Source organism: Emydura macquarii, unplaced genomic scaffold (assembly GCF_026122565.2).
Source record: "Emydura macquarii macquarii isolate MOO-44397 ecotype Brisbane River unplaced genomic scaffold, CSIRO-AGI_Emac_v2 contig_2768, whole genome shotgun sequence".
NCBI lineage: Eukaryota > Metazoa > Chordata > Testudines > Chelidae > Emydura > Emydura macquarii.
Window position 1 is genome coordinate 14,425,384 of NW_027132905.1, and position 14,009 is coordinate 14,439,392.

Below are 14,009 nucleotides of genomic sequence, written 5' to 3' on the forward strand. Positions count from 1 at the left end.
CAAATCTTTTTTAGACGTGCTACTTTTGTGTGGAAACCCCCCCCACCCACAATTTGCTAAGATTTTTTTCTATTTACACCATGCCTTAACCAGCTATAGTGTTTCAAAGTGCACTGAACCTTTCTCTACTAGAACTATTGCAAGAGGAATCAGAAGTAATCAAAACATGATATGTGCTAAAGAAACTTCCAGATGATATAATTCAGCTATGAAATATTTTCACGTACTTCTTAGAGTCCAGTACAGACATATTCTGACCTGGTATGTTACCTATTAAATGAACAGGGGTATAATTAAGGTTCATCAATTTCATTTGTAAGGAAAGGAGGTACTATGGTTCTCTAGTTTGTTGTATTAATTAAGCTATTCTCCTTCCTGGAATCTGTGGCACAGCTTGGGAGAATTTGCCTGCACCGGCTGGAAGGAATAGCTATAGAGTTTAAGCACTGGGTTTGAAATACCCAGACTTCCTAGCGTTACAAGTTGAAATTGCTGCAGGTTCAAACACAGCCAGTCATCCTTCCACAGTAGAGAAACGAGTTCTGAGCTGTGAAGTCAAAGGACACTTGATGGGCCAGCTGTAGCAGCTGCCTCCGAGAGGGTGATGTTTGCAACACCATTCTCCCCTTAGAGTTACACCAAAAAAGGACAGCTTTAAGTTGGTGATGGCTCCTGGGAGATATGCTGATACAGCACACCTCCCCGTCCCACAAACCCTCATTACACTACTTTTCTGGATGTTTTAGCCTGTGCCAAAGATGTCCAGACTGCAATGGGGGCTGCAGCCCTTTGACCCTCACCCAAGTAGACTTTCCAACACTAAGGTTCATAGTCCTGGTTCTGCTGGCAGATACTCAGGAATGAATGTAGCCCAGTTTGTAGTGTTTGGATCTACTTAGAGGTATTGCATATAATCATGAGTGCAAGGAAAATGCAATGGAGGAATTAGTTACAAGAGATCAAATGTTCAACAGAATTAAAAGATGGTCCTAATTGAACAGACATGTCTTCTTTTCTCCCAATTTTATTTTATGCTTGTGGAAACTGACCAGGTACATTTCAGCTGCTCACAAGCAGTGTCAACTTGTACATGGTCAGTGCTGTAATCTGTAGATCACTAGATGTCCCAGGCTTTTGAACAATTTATTTTCTGATCTAATGGCACATACAAATCAAAAATCCCATTCTCCTTCCATACATTTGATTTTCTCAGTGTTTGTCCTATCAGTATCCTATTTCAGGAGAAATGAAGCAGTAAAGAGCCTAATCTGGACTCATGGCTGAAGGGTTGGGGTTTTGTTTTTTAGGAGTGTCCTGTAAGGTTACAGAGCTACAGGGGGATTCATTTTTCTTTTTGAAAAATAGCTGCATTTTGTGTGGTGTGGGAAAGCAAGAGAGAGTTTTGAGATTCCAGGTTTTCAAGCATCAGAAATACTAGCAGAGGAAAATAGAGTCCTTCTCCTATCCATCCTAGGCATTACCCATTGGTGGAGGCTGCCTCTTTGTGGCAGAATGCAACTTGAAATGTGTATTACATCTTGCATTCTGTTGTTTTAACTTTACAAGGCCATGTGATCTCCCACCCCCACCACACCAGAATATAAAAGCCACATTCAACTGCACCAGTGGCCTCTATTTCTTAGATGGGGATACGGTACTGTACATGTATGGTTTTGAGCAGAATTCCATACAGCCAATTCATCTTTTTGCAATACACTAGTCAGAATATACTTCTTCATGTGGAAATCTTACGTGAAATAAGTCTCCAGAGCAACATTTAATTTTTCTGTAAATAATTATATTCCCAAGAAAATATTTTTATTCACATTATATATTGTATTTCCCAGAATTTAAAATTAAAAAACCCCACACTTAGACAAGATGCCAGTGATATTGTCAGAAGATAATTCACCATGTTTTCAAATTGTAATTCAAGGTCTACTTGATATTCCACAAAACTTTCCATTTATCGCAGCGGTAATTAAAAATACTTCATATTAAATACCACTTTTAACAGAAAGTATTAATCAGCTTTCACATAGATAGTTATGCATTATCCCCATTTGACAGATGGGAAAAATGAGACACCAGGATGCAGTGACTTGCCAATGTCGTCCAACAGCAGTCAGAATGAGATCACTGAATCATCTGATTTCCAATTCCACACTCATTCCTTCAGACTATGTTGCTTCCCAAAAGACATATAGGAATTAAATGAAAGTGCAAATGAATACAATTTTTATTTTCAAATTAAAAACCAAGCAGATATTGGTTCTCAGGGAGAAGGTTGATCTAGGGATCTGTGAAGCATGTCATGAGATACGAAATTCTGAGATCTAACCCAGCTGTGGCAGTGACTCTTTTTACAAAAGTGGGCTAATCAGTTTACTTATTTGCCTCAGTTTCCCCATCTGAAAAATAAGGATGCTAGTATCCATTTGCCTCCCATAGTACCATAAGACAGCACGATATTTATAAAACAGTTTGCTACAAACATGTAATTAGTTCATTCTCATCCAACTGCAGAAGCAGTGGGCAGGATTTTAATCTCAGCAATACCAGCATCAACCTGGCAAAATACCACGGATTTCAACTAGATTCCTCCCAGTATTACAGAGATGTTTGTATCAATCCTCTACAAAGCCAGGATCCAATCCTGCATTCCTTGCACACCCAAAGCTCCCACTGGTTACAGAGGGAGGTAGAACTGCATCCTGATTAGAGAAAAATCCACCAGGTACTGCCCTGCCTAGTCTCTTTAATGAGTTAACTGAAAGACAGAGAATAAAGAAAGCACCTCTCGCTTCGGTTTCCCTTCGGGACACAAATCCCAGATGTTTGAACACTTTAAACCCACTCCACTTCCGCTCACTGTTGATTCAGCAGAAGCCACTGCTGCAGAATTAATAATAATTAAATGGACACTCATTGTATGCTGAACGCGCGTGTGGGAACCTGGCAGTCGCTGGCTCGCAGCCCCCGCCGTTCGACAGCAGTTTGATGCAACACACATCAGCAGGTTTTTGGGGCTTCGGTTGCTTGGGGCTTTTCACTGTCCCCTGGATGCGTAACCGAATAGTGAAGAGGAATGACTGGGCAGGAAGTGAAGCCCTGCCCTGTGGCAATCCCGAGTTACATTTCATTTTGTAACATGGCACCATGAAAGCAAAACCGGTTCTGGGGGAGGCTGGGGACATTTTGGAGCGGGTGGGCGAGGCTGACACATAGGAGATGTGGGCAGAGCCGAACCCCGAGGAAGATCACCCCGTGACCGACTCAGAGGGTAAAGAGCCCCGCTTCGGACCTGCCGACACCCCCCCGGCCTGTCCCTAAGGGACGTGCTGTCCCGATCCACCTGCTGCTCCACGCCCCAGCCTCCCCCCCACCGATGGCGATCTGCTGCCATGCCGGAGGCGCCCTTTAACCCTTCCCCTGCCACGGTGGGAAGCTCCCCCGAACCCAGGCCTTCCCCAGGGGGGTCATTTTTAGACGCAGAGGCCGTTCTGCTGCTGGATCTGCCCCGGGTCTAAGCCGAGCCTCGCCAAGGGCCCCTCGGCCAGCAGGCAATTTACCTTCTGTTGCATAGCTGTGGTCGCGCAGGAAACTGTTGTTGATCTTGCGGGTATCAATGTCCTCCTCCATTTACAGCGGGGTTACTTGTGCGAGAAGTGAGAAGCAGCGGGCAAGTATCCATCATCTCCCCCGCACGGCCGGGCTCAGCGGAGAGGAGGGCAGGGGAGTTGCACCGGGCACAGCATGGTCCTGCCCGAGGGGAGGCAAAGAGGAAAACACCCCGGCAAGCGTTCACCTTCTGCGGCTGCTGCAAAGGTCCGGGTCTCCTGCTCCGCCCAGGGATGGCGATGCACACGGGCCAATCGCCGGCTCCTGGCCTGCACCCCCCCAGGGGTGCGGATGCTGTTGCAACACCAGGTCCAACTTCCCTCCTCCTCTGAGGGATGGCTGCTGCCGCTGCCACCGCCGCCGGGCGAATTCCAGGGACGCCGCTGCAAGCCCCGGTTCCAGCGCGAAGTGCCGCAGCGGGGCTGGGCGGGAGCCGACTCGCTGCTCCTGCGGTGCCCAACAGGTTCCCCTGGCGCCGGCCAAGCTCCTTTCCGCATGCAGCAGCAGCAGCAGCAGCCCCCCGGCTCGCCGACGTCAGGCAGCCACTAGCCACAAAATGGTGTCCGCTGCTGCCAAGCTCGCGGCTTTACGGGCGGCGGGGTGGAGGGGACGGACCTGGCGGAGCGGAGCTGCGGCCCGGCTGGGTGTTTCCCAAGTGGGGGGCTTCGCCCCGCTCGCAGCCGCAGGAGCGGAGTCGCTGCAGGACTGGAGGCGGCTGGAGAAGGGAGGGAAGCTTGTGCAGCAGCAGCGGCGGCGGCTGGAGCCTTATGGTGCATTAAAGCCCAAGCTCCTCCCCTACAGCTCGGCTCCGTCCAACCGCGGCGGCAGCCTGGGGACTCTCCCGCGGCGGCCGCGCACCTTTCTGCTGCAGTGGAGCGGCTGCACCGAGGCGCCCGGGGAGTGGCTGACCAGCGACCGGCCACCGCCCGCTGCTCCCTGCCCTCTCCCTCAGGCGGGACTCGCGGCGCGAGCCGGGGCGGGGGCGGCGGGAGCGGCAGCGCAGCAGCCTTTGATCAGGCTGGCTCGGAGAGGCCGCGAAATGGCTCCTCCTGTTGCGCTCCGCTCCCCCGCGGGCTGGCCGGAGCCGTGTGGTCCGGGCTGGCTCAGGGGACGCCTTGGCCCCAGGCCCGCTGCACGATCCAGGCCTCTGCTGTCGGTGCGCGCACGGGCTTGGCGGTTTTAGGTGCGGGGCGGGGAGACCTATCCCGACATTGCCGTGGAGACCTGTGACCTTGAGCGCACCGTTTGGGGCTGGCTCACACCCCCGAGCTCTTACTGACTTCACTGGCGCTAGGGGTCTTGCGGGCTCGCTCTTGGGCCCCGATCCTCCAAGGTATTTAGGCGCCTCACTCCCACTGATGTCAATGGGGGTTAGGTGCCTAAATACCTTTACAGCTCTGAGCTTTGCCCTCGTGCTTGGGTTCACTCGTATAAAATGGGTGCAATGAATGAGCCTGACCACCAGGGTCTATAAGGCTTGCCCCAGCCAGGGAACCTTTTGGGTATCACAAGAGGGCAACCAGGAAGTCAGAATTCAAAGGACACTGCAGTTTAGGCCCAAACGTTGCAGTTCATTAGCAGAGAATGGGTTATAAAAGGCAATGTGATCTAAGGCCCTCCAACGCAGTGGATATGGATTCAGGACACATGGGTTCTGTTCCCAGCTCTGCAACTGACCTGCTGGGTGACCTTGAGCAGGTCACTTCTCTCTCCAACTGTGCTTTTCTTCCACCCTTCCTTTTTTATGTATTTAGACTGGAAGTTCTTGCCAATGGAGCTGGTTAGAAAAACGTGACGGCAGCATTTACAGCCTGAAAATGCAGTTCTATCAAAAGAGAAATGTGTCACAAAATCATGATTTAACCAACTTTTTTTTAAAAGGAGAAATAGGGGGAGAAAATATTCCAAGAATATCAAAACATCCCATTTCAACATTTTTTGAATTAAACAGTTTGATTTTTCATTTTGAAATCACTTTATGTTTCAATGTTTTTATTTTGTAAGATAAAATTTCAATGTGTAAGATAACATTTCAATATGATTTTGTCAAAACAAAACACTTCAATCAATCTGAAATAAAAAATTTTCCAGAATTTTCCTTCACAGAGGATTTGAAAAATTTTGAGTGTCATTCCAATTCAAAACAAAACCAGATTTCAAAACCTCAAACTACTTTACAAAATGGATTTCTGTCCTGTGCACAGCTCTAGCTTTCTGCTCTCTTGATTTTTATCATGAGTGCCATGATGGTTGGTGTATTTCTTAAAGCCTTAGTTTCCAATCATGTAAATACATGGAAATCTCAGTTGTCATTAAAAAATAAAAGCTTCTAGCCCTCCTGTTTGCAGAGAAGAGCCTGATAATGTGATCCAATTGCCCTAAAGGTTCATAAACCAGAAGGTAAATAGAAACAATCTCCACTGTATTATTGTTATATTTAAATTTTTTAGTCAGTCTCATGATTTTAGAGGGCTGTCTCATGATTTTTGAAACTTGGGGTTGCCAACACTGAATTCAGTTTGACAATCAAATAAGCACAGAATTTTGATATGTTTAATACTGACTTGTGGGGTTTTATACTATGGTCCATGTCCAGACACTATCCCCTAATCAGATGAAGCTTTACAAGGACATTCTTGTTCAAATCATTATGGTAACAATAATCCCTTGGAAACCTGAAAATGGAATCTTATCTCTCCCCTTATTGTAAAGTCATTGGGCAGGTTCTGTCTCTTTTGTTGTGTGTTTGCACAGTGCTTAGCACAAGAGGGCCTTGGTTTATGATCAGGGTCCCGAGGCACTTCCACAGTACAAATAATGAATAGTAATGATCAGAATGTTTTCTTCTCTGTCCCGCCTGTATAATGTGGTTTGTTGTTATAGAGTTTCTCATGAATGATGGACTGTGCACACAGGTGTGCTACTACAGGGTTGCTTATGTGTGCAGCTCACAAGAGATCACATAGAGCAGAGCCTTTGAAGGCTTGAGGCCTAATCCAAAGCTTCAAGTCTCCCTTTGACTTCAATGGGCTTTGGATCAGAAATTGCTGGGGAGCCAGGCTCAGGACAGACAATCGCCACACCTGGCTCCCCTCAGTATGGGTTTTTGGGTGGTGCCCCTGGCAGGCAGCAGCCAGAATTTTAGCTAGATTTTGGCTAGCCCTGAGAAGACATTTCAGGGGAGGGGGGGAAAGAGTGCAGAAGTTTCCCTTCCATTTGTGCATCCACAGGCTGAGTCCTTGTGTTCCCGGCATCAGGTATTTTGTACTGACAGCAATGCTAGACATCTCAAAGAGATCATGGGGCAAGGGCAGGGACATGGCCCCTCCTCCTTCTGCAGTGACAAGCGGAGCAGTAGGGGTAGTGTGAGCACATACTGCACCCTTTTAAAGGTGGGTGCTGCTCATGTCCCAGCATCTGCTCCACCTCCAGACTTTTTGCTGAATGATCTAAAATGATCCTGGGGGCTCCTTTTGCTGCCAGATTCCCACACACACCCTGACCCCTACAGAAGGCTGTTGCTTAAAAACCATAATATATCCCAGAGTAAATAGCAGATATAATGGCAATAAAATGCAACACGAATTGCCTTTAGTGGTCCCTAAATGGGCAACTGGCTCCATAAGTGCATCCTGCTTGTGTGCAATTCAGATGAGAGTATCAATGAGACAGATGCCAGTGCTGGAAAAATAACTTCCATAGCTGGGCATCTAGACCTTGTTACTGCCATCAAAAGAGGAGGAGAACGTTAATATATATATTTTCATATACCTGAAGTTTATAACAGAGCATATAAAATATAATTTAACACTATTCTCATGTACAAACAGAGACTTGGCCAGCCACAAGGAAAGAAATCAGTGTGCTCTTCACTATGGAAATGAAGGTGCTGAGATGGTCAAATGGCTAGGAAGCAAAATGAGGTTATGAGGGGGGCCTACTACAAGTTGTCCCAACTGAAGACAAATTGAATGAAGCAAGGCTACATTGGTATGGACGTGTCCAGTGGAGACCTGGCAGTTATATTGGTAGGATGGCCCTTGCTTTTATCATGGATGGAAGATGACCAAAGGGAAAGCCAAAGACTCAGTACATCAACCAGATATCAGCAGACCTTAGAAACACCAATTTGCATGACAGCCAGGCATACAGCCATGAAGGGAAGTGGCGAAGAAGACAACACCCTGAAGTTTTAATGTCCTGCTATGGAGGGCAGGACATTTTCATCATCGCAAATACTGTGTCTTGTTATTGCAGTGGGCATAAAGGATGCATGTAATGGATCAACAATTGTGTTATAGTTTTTCAGCCATCATTTACATGCCTGAGGAGACCTGACTGTAATCATTTTGGTGCCAGTATCAGTAGTAAATTAGAGTCTGGTATTTGTCTTTATTGCTGAGGTTCAAGGGGACTGGAGTCTCCTCTCACTTATAGGGGTGTAAATTATTTGGAACCTGCACTGAAGTAAATGGAGCTTGGCCAGTGTAAAAATGGTGAAAGTGCGGAATCTGACCTATTATCTCTCATAGCACAACGCTATATTAGTGTTAAAGTGGTTAGATTCTTATCGTTAGACTGTAAACTCTTTGGAACAGGGACTTTTTATTCACATTTATATGTTCATACAGTGCCCAGCACAATGGATTATGGACTAATACAGTATTATTATTATTTACTGATATATATATATATATATTATATTATTTACTGATACAGTAAATAATAATTTATTAGATTATTATTAGTCTAACAACTAGCACAACAGGCTCCTGGTAGGGGCTTCTAGGCACTACTACAGTACAAATTAATAATAATATATAATTATATAGATAGATGAATTATAGGTGATCTAGTGGCTAGAGTAGGAGACTGAAGACTACTGGATTCTAATCTCAGCTCTGCCATTGAGTATGTATTAAACTAAGCAAATCACTTAACTTCTTGGTGCCTCAGGTTCCTTTCAAGTAAAATGATGATATTAATCCTTCCACACCCTCACTGGTTTGTTGGTGTGAGCATTAATATGTGTAAAGTGCTCTGAGATCTTCCACGGAATGCCACCAGAGTTGAAACTGAGTTATTTACTGTGTCTTATAGGGGAGTTTTGGACTATTCTCTTCTGAACATATTTTTGGAAGTACGTGCCATGTTCTGTACATGCCATCTGGTGCAGTCCAAAGGCAAAATAATTCTTCAGAATATTCTTTATGATCCAGGGAAAAAGTAAACCCTGGCAATGATTTAGTAGTAGCTAGAGATAGAGAAGAAACCCAACAGAAGCAGAGAAATTCTCCCTACCCCCCTAATCACCACTTAAATAATTGAAAACAGTAAAAGTGCAAATTATGATTATTACTTTGATATACAATAAATTTTCCTCATACAAGGGATCTGCCTCTTGGGAATCAATTTGAAGGAATGAGCACCAAGATGGAAGTCAGAAGTCCCAAATTCCTCGTCTCGTCCGGTGGGTCACTGTGTACTTTTAGAGAAAACACTTAATCTTTCTGTCTGTAAAATGCGAACAATAATACTTTCCCACTTACCACCCCCGATGTAGTGAAGGTTAATTAGTTAATTGTTGTAAAGGGTTTTGAACATACAAAGTCAGATTCTCCATTGAGACATGGCCCTTTTGCACCACTCAAGAGGCATAAAGGGGATATAATCTGGCCACAAGTTCCCAACAGCAAATTGCTGGGCACGTGTCAGCTCTGGTTCTGTGCCTCTGATCCCACCCCTCCCTTAGACATACAGGTGTGTCAGGGTTGAGAGGGGACACAGCAGAGCTCTGCTCCATTATGCCAGTCTTCCACTGGTGTGGACTCTACGTCAGTGGTGCAATGTACAGGTGCCCATAGCAATGCCAAATGGCTTTGGGGCCAGCCCACCCCTCAGGATCAGGGATGCTTGATGCTCACCCCTCTTGCCAACTCCAAGCACAGCTTTGATGCAGGAGAGAATCTGTCTGGCTAATAAAGTGCTATGTGAATGGTGAGCATTATTATTACTGTGATCAAAGAGGGCACCATGGATGTGCAGTGCATGGAGAAAGACACTGGATACCATTGTAACATATAGGACTTTGCTGCAGTTTGACTGCCTTTCCTGTTTATAGTATCATAATTAAAATCTCATTGGAAGAGTGCAAGATTCTATGGTCTTCATTATTCGGCTGAGATTGCACTGGTTTCTTTGGAGCTGTTTATTTCAGTGGAAGCGCAGGAGATAGTATCTGTTAATGAGGGCATGTGGACTATTGCACACACAGCTCATTGACAGGATAGACTACCATCTAAGCCATTGTAGCATGCCTTTTGGGGTGTGTGGATCTCTTGGCAAGATAGAGCAATAGCTCCCTGCGTGTAATGTCATGACCTCGTTAGGGAAATTCTCAGATTCTCCATTCCATGGTTCCCTGGGTGGATTTTTGTCACAATGTAGTGGAATGGTTGATATAACACAGTGTAAAATTGTGCCCTGGCCAACTCAGAAACTCAGTTATACACACATCTTTTAAGAGACTGCTTATGTCATAGGGCATTCTCTGGCGTGGGGATTAGTGATGTGACAAGCCATAAACATTCCTTTGGCAGTATAATGCCTCACAGAGCCATATGCAGAAAGTCCTCCTATCAAAACTCCCTATCCAACTGTTTTTGGAAGCAAGTCCTTGCGTATGCTCAACAGACAGTTTTAAATTAGGCAACTTCATCGTATTTTGGGCTAGATTCTGCTCATAGTTACACCAGGCTAAATCCATAGTTACTCCAGATTTACCTCACTGTTATTGAGAGCAGGACCTAGTCCCCTTTTAAATACCAAGATACACAAGCCAGTGTTTAATTTGTGCTAGGATTGAGCCCCAGCACCTCTGGGCTTGCTGTGTCAGTTATGAAAGTAAAATGGTTGCTTGAACTCCAGCACCTAATTGCTTGAGTCTAAGCACCTCTTTCATTACAAATTAAGCACTGACACTAACGTCTGACTGGAATGCTGCTGTAGAATGCTGGCCTGCAAAATGCTAAAGGGCTAGCACATATAAATCACGTACTGGGAAAAAAAAGTCTTTACTTGTGTTACTTAGAATGACTTATAACTCCTTAGACTATATGAGGAGGCAGTGTGGAGCAGCAGACTAGGCCTCAGGAGATCTCAGTTCAAATCCTGGATCTGGTCTCCTGATGACTTTGGTCAAGTCACTTCACCTTTATGTGCCTTGGTTTCCCCCATCTTATAAAACAGAGAGAATAGTCTGTGCACCCCCTATTCTTTAAAAAAAATCCAACCAAACTATGTTTTCCCCTTCAAATTTTATTATTTACATTTTTTTCTCTCACACTCAGACCTCAAATGACAAGTTTTGATCGAAAGCAAACGTTTAGCCAAGTAATAAATCTCTGGTATTGTTGAGAATATTCTGTATAAACACAAATCAACAAAAAAACCCATATGCTCTTCAGCAGCTTTCTGCCTGTCTCCAAATTATTCCAATTTCAATGAATGTCAACACCTTTTTCCTTTATTGAATGGAAATATTGTTCTTCCCATTGTGCATTATTTATTCATTCACAAATCCTGTAGATTTTCTCATTGGACCATATAATTTAAATACATCCACAATTCACCTGTTTATTATGCAGTGTTCATAGTGCTGCTCTGCTGAATTTATTTATTCTCAGCTCTCTAAGATCCAGGAGCAAGCCTTTACAATCACTAAAAGCATTAGTTGTCCTAAGCAGGAACCCATTTGCAGATTAAATTCACTAAAGGTCAGCTTGTAGTTGTCACTGTTCTCCAAACCCCCAGGTGTCTACCATGTTACATACTTTGACATCTTGAAGAGTCAGTGCAATTTCCACTCCCCTGATTTTTTACTTCAACTAGAATAGCTGTAAGAGCCCCTGTCTTTCTATGGGGCCTAAAGAGTATATTAATAATAATTCAATCAAATCTCCAATTTTAATCTTACCACAAAAATTCAGATGAATAACTTCTTCCAGCTAATTTATTTTTACCTTCACATCTGTGAGTACTAGATCCATTTTCCTACTTACTGGTATGGGTTAGAATACTAGCTTTATTTTTTAAACTTTTAAATGTATCATTAGATGAGAAAAATTATTCTAAATTTGGTTTCTATTGATTAATTTTTCTCTTATTACCTATATACTATTTTCATTTAATACTATACTAATATTCTATTCTGTATGTTAATTTCCTCCATTTAACTAAAGCAATCTCTGAAACGTGATAGCTCCTTTCAGCATGGTTAAGTCATTTACAGTTGGAAGTTCAATATCTATTCTTAGATTATTTCATTTCTTTTTAAGCAAATCATTTTGTTCCCAACCTACACTATGTATTCTGAGGGGGACTATCATTTACACAGTATCACCTTCTAACCTTTGGTGGGAAAATCAACTTGTTAAGATATGATGATGATTTAATATAATAGGTAACAAGGGAAATGGCTTGGCGTTTTATTAATTATTAGTAGTACTGCATTAGTAGGAGTACTGCAGAAATGCCACAGCCAAGGACCAGAGCCCAGCTGTGCTGGTTGCTGTATGCACACAAATGTGGGTTCCTGCTTGAAGATCTTATAGTAGCAGATGAGAGACAACAGGTGGATACAATAAACAGACCAAGGAAGCACAAGACAGCCATTAACTGATAATGAACAGTGTGCTAAGCACTTGTCACAGCACTGGAACCACCACAGCTACCTGCTGTTTTGTGTAGCTATCCCAGCAGAGGTGAGTTTTAAGGAGACATTTGAAAGATAGCGTGATTTTTTTTTTAAATACTTGTACTTACTGGAGAATCTGCCAAATTGTATTTGAAAATATTGGTTTAAGTTATAACATAGCCACTTCTATTAAATACCAGTCAATTGTGTTACCAAGTAGGAGATCTGCACATGTGGAACATATATGGAAATCCTTTCAATAAAATCAGTCTGAAGCTCAGGGCCAAATTTAGAAGTGATGTGTAAGGGCAAGAGATATATGTTGTGTTGGTAAGTGAGTAGGTATCCAAGTGAAAAAGTCAACAGGGAGGTAAATTGATATAACATGCATGGTAAGTGGGCAGGAAGATTTAGGTTAAATCAATTTAGACTCTCCAGAGGCCTATTCTGCTCCAGTTCAAGTCATGGCAAAATTCCTGTGGAAGCAGGATCAGGTCCTTAGTACTTCTCCAGTGCTGCTCCATGAGAAAGAAAGCTCTTTGAAGACTGAGTTGCTGGATGGCTTCCTGTCACTACTGTGATCTGCAGTAATATATATCAGATCACAGCAAGTTCACCTATTTTTCATACTCCTGGACTTGATGCCACTATGGTATGTTAGATGTGATCCGTAATGCACATGACACATGCTGGTGAGCAGGTAGTATTGGGGGGAGGTATTAACTATGCATATATGAAATCACAACAGGAAAATATATTTAATTTCATATGTTTGAAAGAGAAATAAGATCTTTTGTGACAGCGGACTTTAATGCGTATGTAAATTAATTTGAATTCATGACATTCATTGCACCAATCATTATTTCATAAAGTGGTCCAATCATTTTAAACCAATATGGACTTTTCCAGTGCTACTGTAGTTCGGAAGATTTAGCTGAATGTATGTATGTTTTTATAACAAAGCAGGTTTTCGCCCTGGGAGAGCTTGCAGAGTTCACAGATGAAAAGCACAATGCCAGTGCTAAGCACCCTCGTTTATTTTACCCAGGTTTGCATAACTCAGGCTCACAAGAGCATGCCTTGATTGAGTGGCGATTGCCACGCAGCTAGGGAAGACAAGTACTGACATGACATGGACTTGACTCAGCTGTCCCACTGGAATGAATGTTGGGACCTAATTTTCAATGTGGGTGAAGGTCATGTCAGATCGGGAGGAAAAGCCCTTGAAGCTCTCATTCCATTTCTAGTATTGTGTCAACTTCCGGAATGCATTTCTAACAGCTCCGAGTTTCCCAGCTAGCAGATTCCAAGAGACAGAGCACTTCAAATCTGAGAACCTAATTAAGCAGCAAAAATAGGGTAATTATACTCCTATTATCCCACATGTAATTGTTGTCAGCCAATCCAGCTGCTGGCTGGCTGGCCGTTATTTAAGGGATGATACCAAATGGAATAGGATGTTGGCATGGGATAAAGACCCCTCTGTTAAATAAGTGCTGAAAGATATATACTAACTAAAGAATAAAAAGCAAAATGCTTATTTTGACAGCAGCAGCCAGACTAACACATCAAACCTCACTGGACCAGGCCAGTGTTCTTCTGGGAAACCTCTGCAGGTGCTGCAGAAGATGGGATTTGAGAGGCACTCAGTGACTCTCCTCTCTCAACCAGTTAATCTAGAATCCCATCTTCC

At 43.8% G+C, this 14,009-nt stretch overlaps 1 protein-coding gene across 3 annotated transcripts in view; it reads right to left on the reverse strand.

The window, feature by feature from the left end:
* The window catches only part of PPP2R2B (protein phosphatase 2 regulatory subunit Bbeta), a 205,623-nt gene that overhangs the window by 134,282 nt on the left and 57,332 nt on the right, over window positions 1-14,009 (reverse strand). The window contains exon 1 of one of the 3 annotated variants that reach the window (XM_067566390.1): window positions 3,573-4,123. The exons of the other annotated variants lie outside the window; for them this stretch is intronic. Coding sequence (XP_067422491.1) covers window positions 3,573-3,642 — 70 coding nt within the window. The 5' untranslated portion in view covers window positions 3,643-4,123. Of the gene's footprint in view, window positions 1-3,572; window positions 4,124-14,009 lie in introns of those variants that run through there. 3 annotated transcript variants of the gene reach the window in all.